Source organism: Corvus kubaryi, unplaced genomic scaffold (genome assembly GCF_017639235.1).
Source record: "Corvus kubaryi isolate FWS band 111438036 unplaced genomic scaffold, C.kubaryi_AGA036_p1.0 split3-73, whole genome shotgun sequence".
NCBI lineage: Eukaryota > Metazoa > Chordata > Aves > Passeriformes > Corvidae > Corvus > Corvus kubaryi.
The window spans coordinates 10048012-10065311 of NW_024582091.1; the positions used below are offsets into that span (position 1 = coordinate 10048012).

Here is a 17300-nt window from a genome sequence, read left to right on the forward strand (position 1 = left end):
TGTTCAACGACAGCTGCCTTCAAATAATTGGGGTTTTGCGAACTATATTAAGATGGTTCCTTACTCTGTCAGTTCTTCAGATGAACATGGACAATTTTACATGGACTTCCTTGTATGTACTTAAAATAAGTAAATGTTATAAATTTCTGCAATACTTTTATGAACTTAAGCAATTTTTAAATATTGTTAAAATGTTTTATTGACTATAAAGTATTGTAAATATAAATCAATACATCTTCAAATGAGACAATATTGTAAACTTTACCTGTTTAGTGACACAGATAAAATGTTTTTGATATACAGGAAAGTTAAAGGTCTGTTGACTTTCTACTGGTGCTGAATAGCGTTGTTTGGTTTCTCCTTCCTTCCCTTTTCTCTGTTTCAAACAATAATTCACTAAAGGTGGGGGGAAAGAGTTCCATGTGCATTCACTAATTGTACACTAATTGTAATGAAAATTTTTTGAAAAATATAAATTTGTTGTATAATGCATGTTTATTTTTAGCATTGTGTTATTGCATCTGGTGTTAATAAAATGAACAAATTACTCTAATGAAAGCAATTAAAAAACCTGAGATGTTCTGCTAATTACCAAAATTCTGGGGAGGCTTTTTTATATATAATTAATAATTTTGTACTTTGGAAATTAATATAGCAATAACAGTATATATACTGAAGTGATTTTGCATTTGATATGGAATGTTGTATCATAGTCTTTGTAACATATGGGGCAGGGGTTCCCCATAACTTACAAGGTGCTCAAATGATCATCTGAGCATCTACAGTTCAGCAATGTATACACTGCAAAGAGTACTTTTATTAGAGTTGTATTAGGCAAGTCCTTATGGCACAAAGATATCTTTAATACATTCTCACTATAACAATGCCGATTTTTATTCATAATTTTATATTATGATGATGCTATTAAGGTCTAAATATTTAAATTATGTTCTGGTATCTCAATTGTCTTTTATTTAACAGAATTATTGGATTTGGCTACTGGCTAAACTTTGAATATCTGTTTAAGGGAGCTAAAGTTACAAAATATTCCTTGATTCATAATGAAGACTTCAAACTGTTTTTAGGAAACAAGTATTTAGATAGTTCTGTCACTGTTGAAAAATGTGTCTTGCTTTCTGTCTCTGGAAATCTGAAAGTGTGAAGCATGCTTTTGTGATCAGAAAAGCAGAAGTATCCTGACAGAAGTAGCCACTTCTTTTTCTTTTCCTTTTTTTTTCTTTTTTTTCCCCCTTTTTTTGGGTTGCGGGGGTAACAGTAGATCCCATCCATTTAAGGCAGCTTGAATTAGGTTTGTTCTTCGAGGAAAATGGATGGTGCAGAAAGTTATGTGGTATTTGCATGTAAGTTTATCAAGGAACACGGCAAATTAAGAAAATATTAAATTCATTCTTTCTTAATTGTTATTGCCTACTCCAGATGTGGTTTGGTAGCCCTCTCAGTACTGTAGCTTTTGTGAGGGCTGTTTGACACCCCAAAGTCCCAAAGGAATGTGCCGTTTGACAGTAGTGAGAGGCGTGATGACCCCAACACGTCCTTGGAGCATAGGAAGTTCATATTTACTTGCAAACTGTATAGTCACTTGCAGTTGCTCTCTGAACAACACATGCAGGCTGGGATATTTTGGACAACTGTGCATGTGTTGCATGGCATGTTCCCCCTACTCCTGCAGATTTCTGCCTTCTCTTTCCTAGACTAAAATACAGACTTGTGTACACATAAGTCAGTGTCATCTGATGCAGTAGCAGCTATAAAGTGCTGCTACTCACCATCTCACCACTCCTCTGTTTGAATGAGGGCTTCATCTTCCTTTAGCAATAGTGACCTCTCCTTCATGCAGGTATCCTGCAGCTGCTTGAAAGAGAATTATGCTGATAACAGAATGAGAGGTAAGAACTGAGGTCTTAACATTCCTTTTGAGAACTGTCAGTCTCTTGTTCCCTGAAGGCAGTAGGCTGGTAGTGTTATTTCAAAAAGCTCTCAGTGATATTATTAGATTGCTGCATAAAATGACATAGTGTCTGCACTTCTCTTTCCATGTTGTGTATATAAATTAATTCCTTGGGTTGTGTTTGAATCCTTAATACAAACTAAACTTTCTGTTCCTGTAGATCTAGGAATTACTACTACTTTGGAAAAAGAGCTTGCATTATACTGGAAATCACCAGGTTTTGCAGCAGAGCCAAGAGATTTGACATTGATGGAAAACTTACTCTGTAACCATGAAACAACCTTGTTTCCAAGCCAGTTTTATTTGTCCAGCCCTGACCAGGTGTGGTCTTCAGATAACCAAGGTTCTTGATATGGTCTCAGAGGCAGAGGGGGCATTTAGGCAATATCAGTACACTTGGTGCCCAGGGCAGTGCTGGTTCTAGTGCTTTCCGGATAGCCCCCAAGACCAATACATTGGGCTCATCTGAACTGACCTGCTGCAAGCTTCGTGCCAGCTTTAAGTCTTTTATTCCCCACTTTGTAGAACAGCAAAGCTAAATACAATATTGTTTGTGTCGTCTCAGGAGGCAAGCTGCAATGCAAGAGATAAATGATCAGTAAACAGAGGAAGGAGAACAAGAAAAGAAAACAATCAATCACGAAGTAGAAAATTCCTGTGGTGTTAGCTACATTTGTTTTTACCAGTGTTAAGATTTATTACCTCCTTAGCCAAAAGATCTAGAAATTAATAATTCAGAAGTTAAAAGTGAATTTTGCATTTTTACAGCAGTACAATAAATAAAGACTAGAAATATGTTTTGAAGACAGTTAATTTTTAGGTGGATAAACAGTACCTCATTAATCTTTCATTGCTATTTCATTCTTACCATTTGAAATTTGACATGTATGCATGTGCGTATGATGTGTGCATACATGTATGATTTTTCATGGATTGTGTGAAGTGGTTTAGGAGCAGAGCTTACTATTGCTTGGTGTCTGCAGACAACTTGGTCCGTTTTTTTAAGGGAAGGATTTCATGTTTTTATTGTATTGAACACATAAATGCTAACTTTTTGAACTTTGGTGAGATCCATTTAGGTTTTTTTCTTGCTGCTTTTGGGCAGAACATTTTTTTCTGCATTCATCTTTATTCACTCTGATCTAGAGGCCCAGCATCTTGCTGTTAGAATAAAGGAAAGGGTTTCCATTATTTTCAGTCTCTAATGTCTAATTAACCGTGTTAAAAAAGGTGATTGAGAAAACGTCACTTGTAAGGCAGTCAGTTAAATTTAATCACTTTCAGTGTGTAGGCATTGCCAGATATAGCACAGTAAACTCCAGGGAGTGCTGCTGCTCTATAATTTACCAAGATTTACTTAAACCTTTCAGATGTAAACACAAAGTGATATTTTAGATTCAGATCTCCCAGTTTCTTCTGCAGTTTAGTATCTGTGGACAGAGTAAATTCTGTTTTATGTAAGAACAAGGTTAGCTGGAGAAATTTGAAGAGTGACAAAAAGCAAAACTTGCCGTATTCAAAACATTAACTGGAGCTAATTAACTGGAGCGCCACTCCATGAACGCAGGTGTTACTTATCCCAGGATTAGGATACTGAGTGTTAAAAGCAACATCACTGGTTAAACTCAGAACCTGGAAAGATGCCGTGTGAAAGCACAAGCACTGTCTGTACATCACTGTGGTATTAGCCAACATTCCTTCATGTCCTAAGGAGCCTTTGTGTATTATTTGAAAAGTGTACAATTTTTTTATTATTAAAAAAATAAAAAAAAAACCCTGGACTGCACTACACACCGGGGAGAAAACGGGTTCTTGCAGCACTAGACTCTTCACTGCATGGAAGAAAGAACACGTCTTTGCTCCAGGTTTGGCGACGGGCGGAGAGAAGAGTTACAGCGTATTTCTCGAGCACCTCTGTGAGCCCGTAGCTGCCTTTATCGGGACCGTGGCTCTGTTTACCGGAGGCGGGGAGCAGCCCGGGGGCACGTGGGAGTTGCGAGGCCGCCGCGGCAACCGTGACCGGGGCCGCGTTCGCCGCCCGCCCCCGGCTGGAGCCGCCGCCGCCTTGGGCGCCTGCGCGGCGGCGCTGCCCGCCCCGCACGCCTTCGTCCTGGCCATGGCTCTGCGGCTGCTGCGCGGCGCGCCCGGGGCAGCGAGTAAGAGGCGGGCGAAGGCGGGAGGGCCCGCGCTGTGCCGCGGAGGGGCTCCCCGGCTCCCCTGCTCTCCCTCCCGCGGGGAGTGACGAGCGAGGGGCCGGGGCCGGGGCTGCCGGCGCTGGGGGAGCTGCACAGCCCCCAAGATGGCGGCGGATGAGGAGCGTGACACGCCCCGCTTCCTCCGCCCGCGGCGGCCGGGCGGCCGTGGGCTTGCACAGCTTTCCTCACACGCTTCATTACGGTTTCCCTGTTCGTCCTCCCATCCCTTCCACCCGCTCCCCCGGTATTAATATTCTCCCCTGTATTGCAAACCTACTGCTGTCGGGCAAATCTTTTGTTACGGAGGTTTTCTTGCCCTGTCATTGCTGCATACTTAACGGCAGTAAAATGTTAAACAGTGGTTTGACGTTTGGAGAATAGCTGGAGGAGACGTGCTGTGGTCCTGAAAGTTACTGGTCCGTGCCCTTCACCTGAGGAGATTCAGGTCGTTTGTTTAAAGTAAGGCAGACTGGGTAACAGAGCCTGTCCCACAGGCCTCAGCTTGGGCCGTTCGTCGGGTGCTTCTCTCTCCGTCAAAAGCTGAGGTTCTGTGATGCTATCGATAAAATACTCTTATGTATGTTAATGGAAGATCTGTTAAAAAATTGTTGTTAGGTGTTTGTGCTCTGTTTGGCTGTCAGGTTCATGGAAGGATGTAGCTGATGCTCTAGTCCTCTGAGCATCCCAATGTGTGCCCAGCTCCCACTACATGGATAGCTTTGTTATGATAAATCACAGTCTGTGGGCCACTTCAAAAGATGGGATATTGGAGTCCAGCAGCTTTAGAGACTTGGGATTTTCAACTTCAAATTCAGTTATATAATTAATAAATGGGAGGGCTTTGTAACAGCATATGAAAGAGGAGAGAATCAAAGAGCAGTTTGTAGAATGTGGTTTACTGATGAAGTTGATAGTTTGTCTCGTCTTTTTCAGAGATGTTTAGTGTTGAACCTTTGTCACCTCTCTGTCAAGAAGAGTGTATTTTGGTCAAGAATATCAAGTAAATCCATCAAGGAAAATTGATTTTGCCTCTCTTGACTGAGATAATCAATTTCGTACCAGTACCTTTTATTTGAATTGGACTAGAATACCAGCTATAATTTAATTTTCTAGCTAGCTTTTCTTTTAGCTTACTGAAGAATGACAAGAAGCTTGGCAGGAATAGAAAGACCCAATGTTTGCAACAGATTAGATCCTTTACTGTTAATAGTTTGTTATGTCATGCTTAAAGGAAAAAAAAATATTACTCCTTTGGGGCATTGGCAGCAGATGGCGGACATAATACAGTTTATGTGGCTGTAGGGTTTGATATTAAAGATGTGCTATTTTAAAATGAATGAATATGCTGGGAATACAGGTGAGTTGTTAGTTGGTATATATTTACATATATATGTCAACTAACAAGTTGACAGTGCTTGAGAAGGCTTCCTGATTCAATCTCCTCAGGAAGGTAGAATAATAGTTCTTTCAGGTGCTTTGCACCCAGCTGGTACAGGGAGGATTTCTGAATCTTGCTTCATAAGAAATGTCAGAGCTGCTTTAGCTACGTGTCCATAGCCAAAATAGTTTTAGTGGATAGTTTATGCTTACTGTGGACATTCGGCTTTTTAACTGAAATGTTAGTAGGACTTTAAAGGAAAAAAATTAATGCTTTTAATGAAAGCATTTGCATGCAGTTACATAATTGAACTTAAACACGCTCAAAGTTTTTCCTGCTTTTGACTACCAGCTGAATTATTTTACCATCCTAAGGGAAGCCAAGCTATCCTCTGCCGACATTCTGGGAAACCTGTTACTAAGGGAACAATGTTTTATTTTTTTTAAACTTTCCTTTAGGAAAGCAGAAGCTTTTTCTGACTAAAAAGCTGCTGGAAATGAGCCAAGACCTGGAAATCAGCAGGTTTCTTGGGGGAGGTTAGGATTTCTCCCGGAAAGCAGAATGTACTGGTCTATGCTAGCATAATTACTGTTTAAGAGTCTAAAATACAAGAATGTAACGGCAAAGATAAATTCAAGCAGTTTAAAATATACTGTTTATGTGAACTGAGTTATACAACTAACACAGTTTTGCCTACATATGTTTCTAGGGCCAGAAATAATTATCTGTGCTGATTTCTTAGGTGTTCATGAGTTGAATGTTAAATAATTTTTAGAGTTTGTTTTCCTGTCCTCCACTCCCTCATTCCTGAAGTAGGTTTTTTTCAGAGGTGCTCTGGACAGTCACAGCATTACTCAGTGTTAAACTCCCACATTTATGCTACTCGTGTCTGTTTGCTTGATAGAGTCATCACTTCTTTGCCACCTGCGGAGCAGCTCCAGCTCTAAACCAGGAGGAAGATCTGAACCTGCTAAGCAGCCCCTTAAGAAACCAAAGTTACCAGTAGGTCGGTTTGATGAAACAGAAGAGTCCAGTATAGAGAAGGAGCCCCTGGAAAGTAAGTAATGTTTTACAAAATTGGAAGGTGTGTTTTAAAGGCAAGACTCTGAGATGCTGTGCTGATGTCAGTTTAAGAAGATGACAGGCATTCAGCACTCTTTAGAATCATTTTCTAAAAGCTTACTGGTTCTGAAAAAAAACCAGAGAGGTAGGGCAATGGGCACAAGTTGCAGCAAATGGTGCACCAGGGAAGAAGTCTTCAGAACAACCGTGGTTATGCATTGTAACAATTCACCCAGACTGGGGATTCCTCTGCTCTTGAAGATGGGCAAATTTGCCTGGCTGTCCTAACTTAGTACCTACCCTGCCTTGAGCAGGGCTGGTGCCAAGTGCTTGCCAAAGGTGCCTTCCACCACCACAAATCATTCCATGATTCAGAGAAATGTAGCTGGTATTGGTCTGTAATAGTACAGCTGTGAACAGTGGCAGTAAACTTACCAGGGTACCAGCTACTTTGTATTATTCAAAAGGCCTGTTTTATTTCTTAGTCCACAAAATATTTCTGACTCATGCTGCATTTCGTGGCCAAGATTCCTTAATCTTGCAGGTAGTTTTTTGTAAAGAAACATCTGATACTGAGTTTACTGAGCAGCTCGGTGGGGCCTGGGCAGATCTAACAAACTGGTACTGGTGTTGTGTTCTGGTGACCTCACTGGGACTGCATGGTGAGAACCTGACAAGATTGGCACAGATATATCACTGCTGAACTAAATACGAACATACTTTTTTTTGTCAGATGGGAGAAGGACAGAATCTCTTTCTTTCTTCTTTTTAATTAGCCATCTTCACTTAACTAAAAGCAGTGCTCATGCTTTGTATAACTCACCATAGTATGATATTCTGCTACAGTTCATCAGTAGCAATAACCCATGTTTTTCTATTTTGAGGTCTCTAGGACAAGCTTTTTAGTGTATAAATAGATTACTATAAATATCCAGGTGACAAAATTACTGAAAAATCCTAGAATCATAGAATGGTTTGAATTGGAAAGGCCCTTAAAGGTCATTAAGTTCCAACACTCTTGCCATGGACAGGGGCACCTTCCACTAGACCAGGCTGCTCAAAGCCCAGTCCAGCCTGGCCTTGAACATTTCTAAGGATGGGGCATCCACAGCCTCTCTGAACAACTTGTTCCAGTGCCTCAGCACCCTCACCGTAAAGAATTTCTTCCTAATAGCTAATCTAAACCTACTGTCTTTTATTTTAAAGCCATTCCCCCTTCTCCTGGCACTACATGTTCTTGTTAAAAATCCCTCTCCAGCTTGTTTAAAGGCCCTCTTCAGGTACTGGAAGGCTGCTAAAAGGTCTTCCCAGAGCCTTCTCTTCTCCAGGCTGAAGAACCCCAATTCTCTCAGTCTTCTCTCAGTCTGTCTTAATAGGAGAGGTGCTCCAGTCCTGTGATTGTCTTAATGTCCTTCTCTGGACTTGTTCCAACAGGTCCACCTCTTTTGGTGTTGGGGGCTCCACAGCTGCACACAGTACTCTGGGTGGGCTTTGGGATTTTTATTTTTTAAAAAAAAAAGTATTTTTGATTCAAGAACTTACAAAGAGGCAATGCAAAGAATAACTTTAAACTATTTGCAGCAAATTAAACACAAATTTCTTCTGCCCAACATGTTCATGAATTAAACATTAACAAGTTGATGAAATATTTTCTTCTTATTCTTCTATATACAGAATATATTCTGCCTTACCATGTAAACAGGAAGCCAGGTCTGAAAGCACTAACATCCTGGGGAAAAGAAATCCAGACTGATCTATAGTCTCCAAAAGGAAGGCAGCAGAGTACCCACTGGAAGCAGAATTTCCTTCATCTGTAGATAGTACTTCATGAAATCCTTCAAACACATTAATGTGCCCTTCTGAACAGAGCTGGTAATTGCGTCAATTCTTGGGATGTATTCTTCTTGGATAAACTTGGATAAAGTCATTTTCCACAACTGGATGTGACACTGTTTCATGAGAGCATTGCCACTCACCTCCAGAAAACTAAAAAGTAGCATAGCTGTCAGAAGCTGGATATTCAACATCCAAGCAAGCCAGCATCATGCATAGTTCAGTCCATGAGGATATTATTTATATTTATATTTGTATTTATATTTATATTTATATTTTTTATTATTTACATATACTTCTTTCCATAAGGCCACCAGAGTTGAATGATAGCAGCATAAAGACTAATCATTCCTGACATTCATTTAAGAAACTGATCTTGTTCTTGCACCTTAGAATCCTTAATTTCATATCCAGAATCCTCAGATACTCTTCCACAGAGGTCCCCTGTGGTACATACAGGGTAAAATGGCACTTTTTGTGCAGCAGAGCTAAGAAAACGTCTCCAACTTCAGAGTGTATTACCTTGAGGCCACCACAGCCATTGGGAAAGCTGCATCATGGTGAAAAGCTACTTCTGCTTCTCCTTCTTTCACAAATTTATTAGCAAGTTTGTCGTTATATTGTTGTATTACAGTATCATCATTCTTGTATTATAGAATCATCTCCACGCAATTTCACATTGTGGCTCACTTGAGAACTAACTCACAGTTGGGGTTACTGTGTAAGCAGCTGTTTAATTCTCGTCTTTTTATTCCCAGGAAAGTCAATGCCATCACTGCTTCATTTAAAACATACATAATCAATATCTTTTATTACTTGTTTAGGTATTCCAGGTTTGGAGCAAGACTCAAGGTTTCTTTAGTTGCACCTGTATTTTTTACATGTAACATCAGCAATAGTTTGCAAACTGCCTGTTGTATTACTAGGAAAAAACTAAGGGTTGAAGCTGGATGTTGGAATTCCCACTGTTCTGTAGAAGTGTGTATCGTGGAGAAATCTTTTGAGCATCTGCATCTACTGTCAGCACATCAGTAGTGCTTTGATATTGGGATGATGACATGTACAAAATAATATTAGGTGCATTTGCACTCCTTGTAGTGCCAGAGGTGCTGAAATACTGACGTTTCTTTTCCTGGTCTGCATCAGTTACGAAACAGGCATCCCAGTATGTTATCCTGTATAGCCTGTAGCTGCGTGAGTTTCCTCCATCACTTTTCTTTTTGTCTGCTGTCCAGAATTTCTGTTGTTGTCTGCTCTCATTTTCAACCCTGCACCTCATTACTTGTGTTGCCCACCAGGGCTGAGTTAGGGATATGCATGAGGGAGTCCCAAGTTAGGTGTATATATGGGAAGCTCTGGAGAATCAGTGTGGCAAGGGGCATGTGGGGTACTGTGATTTTCTGGGAGCCCCGCAGTCTAGTGCAGGATGAGAGACAGCCTAGGGTGGTGCTGTGCCCACAAATACTTAATAGCTTAATGGCCTGAGTTAACTATTCTTAGGAGAAAGCCCTGAGTAAAGGTGCAGAAAGTAGTGTAAGAATGTTGGCTGAGGTGCAGAAAGCTCTGTGCTGTTTAAGAAAGTAGCATGAGCTGGCGGGGTGCTTCTCTTTTGTAGCAGGGTAGGGGGTTGGATGAAAAGCCAGACATGATCTGGCAGTGTGTGATTGCAGCCCATAAAATCGGCCAAATCCTGGACTGCATCAAAAACAGCATGGCCAGCAGGTCAAGGGAAGTGATTCTCTCCCTCTGCTCAGCCCTCATGAGACCCTGCCTGGAGTGCTGCGTCCAGCTGTGGGCTCCTCAGCACAAGAAGGGCATGGACCTGTTTGAATGGGTCCAGAGGAGGGACGTGAAGATCATCATAGGGGTAGAGCATCTCTTCTACCAAGACAGGCTGAGACAGCTGGGGTTGTTCAGCCTGAAGAAGAGAAGGCTTTGGGAAGATCTGACTGTGGCCTTCTGATGCCTAAAAGGGGTTCAGTACCTTAAGGGGGTTTGTAAAATGAAGGGAGGGAGTTTTCATACAAGCAGTGACAGGATAAGGGGCAATGGTTCTAAACTGAAAGAAGGCAGGTTTGTATTAGATGTTAGGAAGAAATTCTTTACTGTGAGGGTGGTGAAGCACTAGAACAGGCTGCCCAGTGAAGCTGTGGATGCCCCATTCCTGGAAGTGTTCAAGGTTAGGCTGGATGGGTTAACCATCCAACCTGGGATGTTTTAAATATAAGACTAATAGAATCTTGAGTAAAATTCAAGCTAAAATTAAAACAGTGCTTAAAATTAGAGACCTGAACAAACAGCAAGTGACCTGGGATTTTAGATTTAGTGAACATAAGTACAGCATACCTGAATGATGCAAGTTCTGACTTGAGAAACTCTGGTGCTTTAATGCCTCTGGACATTCAGTTTTTTTTCAGAAATGAATATGATCACACATATTGCTGATTGTAGTAAAAAAACCAGAAATTACTTTTGTAGGATTCTGGGAAATGTTTAACTCAAGGCTTCCTTTCAAAACAAAAAATAATTGATTTTGTATTTGAAAATGAAACTAAAAGGAAAACATCATCAATGATGACATCTTTGTATTTGTCAGCATTACAGAAATTTTAATGAACTTTCCCTGTTATTTTAGAATTCCCTGATGGAATCAATCCTACTACAAAAGAGAGGGGTGGACCTAGAGGCCCTGAACCTACACGATTTGGAGACTGGGAGAGAAAAGGACGTTGTATAGATTTCTAATATTTAAATGTCTGTATTGCTAATAAAATATTTCTGGTTGCTGAAAAATATAATGTACAGAAAAAATCTCACCTGGATTTGTCATTGAGCTTATTGTTTCTGTCGTGCCACCACATTCTGTCATGTGATGAATTTTCTGAATAACACAATGTAATTAAACACAATGCTGCAGCTCAGATTATGGAGCTGTTAGTGGCTCAGTGTCTGCCTGATCTTTTAATGCTATTTACTCTGTGCAAGTATAAATGCAAGTATAGTGGTGTGAGATTGGTAGTCAGGTGCTTACTGAGATGTATAAAGGTTTGTATTTCTTCATTAATGTAAAGATTTATGTGGTGTTGTAAAAGTGTTGAAAGAACTTCACATTTTATGAAACTGGACACCATTCATCAAAAGTAGAACCAGCTCTGAGGAGATCAGTAGGTCACTGATTTCACACAGTGGTTCTCTGATAAAAGCCCCTTTACTCAAGAACCTTCCCCTCTGTCCCCATTGCTGTGGGTTGGATGTTTCTTCCTGTTGGTAGAGAAGGGACAGTCTTGTCTCTGATTGAGGACTGTAAATAGCACAATGGAGATGGAGACTTAATTTGGAGAGGGTCAGCTCTTGATTGCAAGTAGTGTAGAGGTGCTCTGTATGCAATTCTAGGACACTGTTCTTTATCACCTGTCTTCTTCCTGCTACTTGCATTTTCTTTTGTAAGTGGAGGTGCCCTTTTGCGCATGGGCTAAATGCTGCTTGGGAAAATGCAGCATTACTGCCTGAAACCTTGTGGTCAAAGGGGACAAGTTCTGTTAGGTGATCTAATATTGCAGGGGTTAAAACTAAGTTATCTGGCATCAAAGTAAGTATCTTTCAGTCACACTGAGCTCAGTTCTTCATTCAAGAATTTGCCTAGTCATAAGTACTGTAGTAGAGGAGTAGTAGAGGGCAAATCTACCACTTGTGTGGGTACTTACTAATGAGAGTAACTTGTCATTATTGAAATGTGTGAACGTGTGCTCTATTTCTATGCAAGTTCTTTTTGATAGCCTGAACAAATGGGTGTTCTCTAGTCTCAGAATCAGAGAAAGGGTGTGGGGTTTGCCCAGCTTTGCCTTTGCATGGTTTAACTAGAGCATTAAAGTGTGTTGGTCTTGTCACAAACCTGCGCAGCCTCCCCTAAAACTCACTTGACTGGCAGCCAGTGGGGGAGCTCCTTGTTGACATCTGACAGTTTGCGTATCCAGTGTGTATGTCATGGACATAGTCTTGCTCTAGTTGTGAGTTTGGATGTTTGTCTCACTGTGATGATTCCCTACAAACATACTGAACCTGTTCAGTTAAACATTTATCAACCTCACTGACAAGCAAAATGAGATTAATGAAAGCCTGTTCCTCATAAAGGGTGTGAATTAGTGGTAATTACATTTTGAACCTTTAAATTCTGCAGCATGGTTTGGATACTGGAAAATTGGTTTGTATTTATATCTAATTCATTCTAGCTTCCCTTTTGTAGAGTGACAGATCTTTCCAAAATCTATTGACATTTTCAGTTACCTAAAGATAGGTTGGGTCAGCTATCTTTAATATATGCTGTTTGTTAATTATTTCTAATAATGTTTTGCCTTTTCACTTGCTGGTGTGTTGGAAAATACTTTCTCACACAATACATCACCTTTTCAAATAGGAAGTGGAAATTTTAACTGGAAGCTTCTGCCTTTTCTGCATCATTATTAATAGGCTTAACTTCTTAATTTGCAAAGAGGTGGTAAAATACTGCAGTTATTTTAATTTTTAATTCTGAATCTTCTCCATGGATTGTTGCATGACTTCATTATCTTCACATACCAGGTTTTACCCTTCCCAGCACACACTCCATGAATGTTTACCTAGTTCCACTTCTTGGCATTCCTGCTTTTCAAATCTAATTGCTTTCTTCAGCATCTGCTTCAGGTGCATTACTCCCTGGATGGAGGACTATGCTGTTTTGATTTAGTAGACAAGGAACTGGTCTCACTTTTCCATCATTTTCCTTACATTTCAGTTGGTTATCTTCGGTCTCCTTCAGCTTTGTGATTAAGGGCTGACACAAGTGCTGTCCAGGCCCCTGCTTGTCTTCTTTTATGCAGGTGATGACTGCTGCTGTCAGAGCCACAGGCAGGCAGTCCTTCCTGTCAGAGCTCAGGCAGGTCCTAGATATTCCCTGCTAGTATCCATGAAGTACCTGGATTTGGGAGATAATTCTGAAAGCACTATCATCTGTACCAATAAGACAGAGTGTCTCATAAAGGCAGGGATTTTGCTTTCCATCAAAAAACAGAGTCACAGAATAGTTTACATTGAAATAGACCTCTTAAGATCATCAAGTCTGACCATTAACCCACCACTGCCAAGTCTGCCACTAAATCATGTTCCTGAGTGCAACATCTACATATCTTTTAAATACCTCCAGGGATGGTGACTCAAACACTTCCCTGGGCAGCCTGTTTTAAGCTTGACAGCCCTTTCATTGAAGAAATTTTTCCTAAAGTAAAAAGGTTGTTGTTAACCCGTGTAATAAATAGCTGCAAAGGAATTGATGCATGGAAACAGAGGATACCACTTCAGTCTTGAGCAACTTCAGGCCTTTTTTACCACTTCCAAGGCTGGTGCCAGTAACCACCAAGTATTTGCTTAACTTGTTTATGGAATGTGTCAACAAGACATAGGAAACTGAACATTTGGGCAAAATAATATGTAAGAGCCAAAGAGTGGATGCCAAGGGGCCCTCGTATGTCATCTGGCAATCTGGCATTTGCCAAAGAGAGGAGCCCAGGGCTCCAGTAATAATTAAGCACAAAATCCTATGGTACTGCAAAATCTCTTGTGGTACCTGTCAAAGTAATCATAGTTTGAACGTAACAAACGATACAATGATATTGTAGGGTATAAATGATCATTTCTCTTTGTTTTCTTGCAGTGCCTGCAGTTGGGAAAGCAGCACTTCAGCACTTTTCAGGGCTGTCTTCCTGCTCTTCCCAGATAATTACTGTTAGCAATTCACTGGAATTTAGCATTAGGGTAAGAAAATGGCTTGGGGCATTAGGTGTTAGATCAGCGATAGATGTGTTTTTATCATAAAGATATGTTTTTATCATAAATACTGATTGAATCTTTTTTTGTAGCTCTTTTTGTTAGTATAAACAGCGAAAAGCAGCAGGGGTTGTATCCTAACATTTCCTGTTAACTTTCTGGGAGGCAAAGGAAAATTGTTCTGTGTGTGTAAGCAAATTCTTGCAGTACTGCAGGATGCTTGCTGCTCTGTTTCATTTTCTTTACTAAAAATCTGTATGTTGTGTTTCTGTAGTAGGTTTTGTCTTTTAAGCTTGTTTCTGCTATTCGGCATAGATACATTTGGTACATTATTAAAATTATGAAGCCTGTATTGTTTGAAGGAACTGCACCATAATTACTTTATTACAAAATACACGAAGTTTCATTTTACAGATAAAGAAAATACTTGCTATATATTGCCTTGTTTGGAAAGTGTGTATTTCAGTGTTGATTTTAATTAAGTTAAAACACAAGATACCTAAGAGAATCACTGTAAAATTACCTGTGATGGTAGCATGTTTGTAAAGGACCATAGAATGTTGTTACAAATATTTACTACTTTTTCAGTTGACTGCAATAAACGATGACAAATTTCAGTGGTCTGTAGTGACAGATGCATTATGTGCCTTTTTATGACCCTTATTTTGGTATTTTTATTGAAAAAGCACCACACCATCTTGTTCTGAAATGTCAAGAGAAGGAGGAAAACTGCATTCATTTATAAGAGAAGATTTAGTAGTTCTGTGGTTTTCGTATTTCTTCATGAGTCAATAACATAGCATCAAGCATAGCAGAGCATAAGGAAATTATTTGAAATGTGTCTCTGTGTGCTGATGGAGATGAAAACCATGCACATTTGTGGTCACTTTCTTGCTTTTGTAAAATGCACTATAAAATACCTTTGCTTAGCTGGTGATTGGTGTTCCGTGTCAGACCAGCTGAGATGTGCAGGCTACATTCTAATGTGGGTATGGCTCTGCTACCTCTTCCAGCTCCATAACTGCTGCTTGTTTGGGGATAGTCACCTGTAATCTTCCCCAACACTTTTGTTGCAGAAAGGGTGTCCCAGTAGAAATTGAATCTGAGTTACAAAATGGCAAATCCTGAGAAAAGAGCTCTATTTAAAATGAGTGCTGTAAGGGGCAGAACTAATGAAGTTCTGTTTCCTATGAATGTCTTACACCTCCTACAGATCAAGCATCTTTCTCTGTGTTCCTGTGTTGACTGACATTATCTCCACTAGGCCAGAGCTGGGGCATCTTTCTGCCCATTTTTTCCCCCTGAGAGGAATTATTTGGACCTCTTTCCCAGCCACTGATTTCCACAGAGCTTTCAAGAGCTTAATTCTCTTAATGTCTCTCCTTGACACCTTTTCAGAATACGTTGGAGTTACTGACTTTTGAAGTGTGAGGGCAGCGCAGATATTGGCCTCCCATCCATTGGAAACCAAGCTGCTGAGTGACTTTGACCATATGTATTTTCTTCAGAAATATTCAGCATCTTTCTGCATTTTTTGCTGTGAGAACCTATTTTTTTTTCCCCTTAAATAACATCAGAAGTGCCAGTTAAAGCTTACAGCAGGAAAGTCTTTGACATGCATTCTCCAGGCATTAAATCTCCCAGTCAGCTACAGCCTTATGCCTGTAAAAAAATCACATATTTTAATGTGATTGCTGTTTTTAGGGTGAGAGTGTTCAAAGCAGCTCTTTAAGGTCCTTACTTAAGACATTAATTTATATTGAAGCTGACATACATGGCCCATCAAAACACAGCTGTAATGGTCAAATGTTAGCTTCTGACAAAGTCAGGTGAGCTACGCAGTGGTGGTCAGGTTAGTCCTAGAAGCCAGATACTGATCTGTAGCTTCCACTCTTCTAATTGACTGTTTTGAACTTAAGTGACTTATATAGCCATCTGTGCTTCCTTCCTAGTTGTAATGCAGGGAGATGCCTCTAAAAGGTAGTCTTGTCTTAGTATGGGGAGAGTTTGTCATTACAGATGATCAGTGGGGGTGTTTTAAGGGCACCCTCCCCGTTGACTTTAAAGGCTGCCTAAACAGCTGTCCTAAACGAGATGCATTCAGTGTCAGCGCTGTGGTGGTGACAAGGAGTGTCCATGGACATGAGTGTGAGCTACTCAGTTCCTCAGAGGGGAAGGGTTGCAGTGAGGCAAAAGAGCCTGCAGTGCTTTTGATGCCCAGGCTCTTCCCAAACGCTGCTGGCAGGGAAGCAGATGTCCAGCTCTTAGACACCTTGTAAAAGGTGTCCTAAAATGAGAGGAAAAAGGCTGAAGCTAGTACTTCAAATTCCTTCTGCCTATCCACCTCCCAAGTAAATGCCTACAGTGTTACAGCCAGGAGGGTAACACTGAATATGCTTATACTCAGGTGACAAGAAGTATCTCAAACCTACAAATTAGTTGGGATTTTTTCTCTAATAAGGGCGAAGTTCATCAACTTAACAACTAAGCAGTCTTATCTGATGTGCTGCTGAGAGGGAGCAAAATAAAACTGGCAGACTAGGAAAAGATCATATATTTGCTCAGCAAACCTTTAGTCTGTGTGTGACTTCCTTGTGAGAGGCTAAAGAACAAAGGATAGTGTTTCCAGTTACCATTTGAAAGCTGGGGAAAATTTCACCATGTCTTAAAAGACAGAGGAGCAAGTGTTGTTTAGCTCAGGGAGTATCCTGCTTTTGGTTTACATTTTACCCCAGGGCTTTCACTTACAAGTTCTACAGTGTGTATGTGTGATCTTTAAACAAATTTTTTCCCAGATGATTTTCTTGAGACAGGACTGCAGTAGCTGTTTGGTCTGGCAGGCATATTGTTTGATTCTCCCTGGTTTTTTTTTCAATGTGATAATGACAGCTGCAGCTCTTTTATTATTAAATTACATATTATTTAATTTCACTTTTATTTTTTGCCATCCTTGAAGTGGTTTTTTTGATAGGCTCTACCCTTAGTTTCTCTGTAGTAGTAACAGGGCACTTCATAAAATTAATCACAAATTGCAGGTGTTTCTCCCTCTGCATCCTTTCTTTGA

The 17300-nt window shown here is 40.3% G+C and overlaps 1 protein-coding gene across 2 annotated transcripts; it reads left to right on the top strand.

Annotated features, from left to right (window-relative positions):
* Positions 1–868: 868 nt before the first annotated feature.
* Positions 869–14853, top strand: SDHAF4 (succinate dehydrogenase complex assembly factor 4). 2 transcript variants are annotated; one of them, XM_042016806.1, is made up of 3 exons: positions 869–1907; positions 6447–6599; positions 14124–14853. In XM_042016806.1, the coding sequence occupies exons 1-3, from the start codon at positions 1811–1813 to the stop codon at positions 14282–14284; spliced, it is 411 nt and encodes a 136-aa protein (XP_041872740.1). In that variant the 5' UTR covers positions 869–1810; the 3' UTR covers positions 14285–14853. The 2 variants fall into 2 exon arrangements, with proteins under 2 accessions (XP_041872740.1, XP_041872741.1); XM_042016807.1 differs by lacking the exon at positions 869–1907 and adding an exon at positions 4018–4125 and having other exon boundaries at positions 11073–14853.
* Positions 14854–17300: the final 2447 nt, after the last annotated feature.

Excerpts from the sequence above, each read along its gene's own strand:
- SDHAF4 (XM_042016806.1), top strand. The coding sequence starts at position 1,811 with ATGAGGGCTTCATCTTCCTTTAGCAATAGTGACCTCTCCTTCATGCAG. Across the intron at positions 1,908-6,446 it reads TGCTGATAACAGAATGAGAG|AGTCATCACTTCTTTGCCAC; the intron begins GTAAGAACTGAG and ends TTTGCTTGATAG. Across the intron at positions 6,600-14,123 it reads AGAGAAGGAGCCCCTGGAAA|TGCCTGCAGTTGGGAAAGCA; the intron begins GTAAGTAATGTT and ends GTTTTCTTGCAG.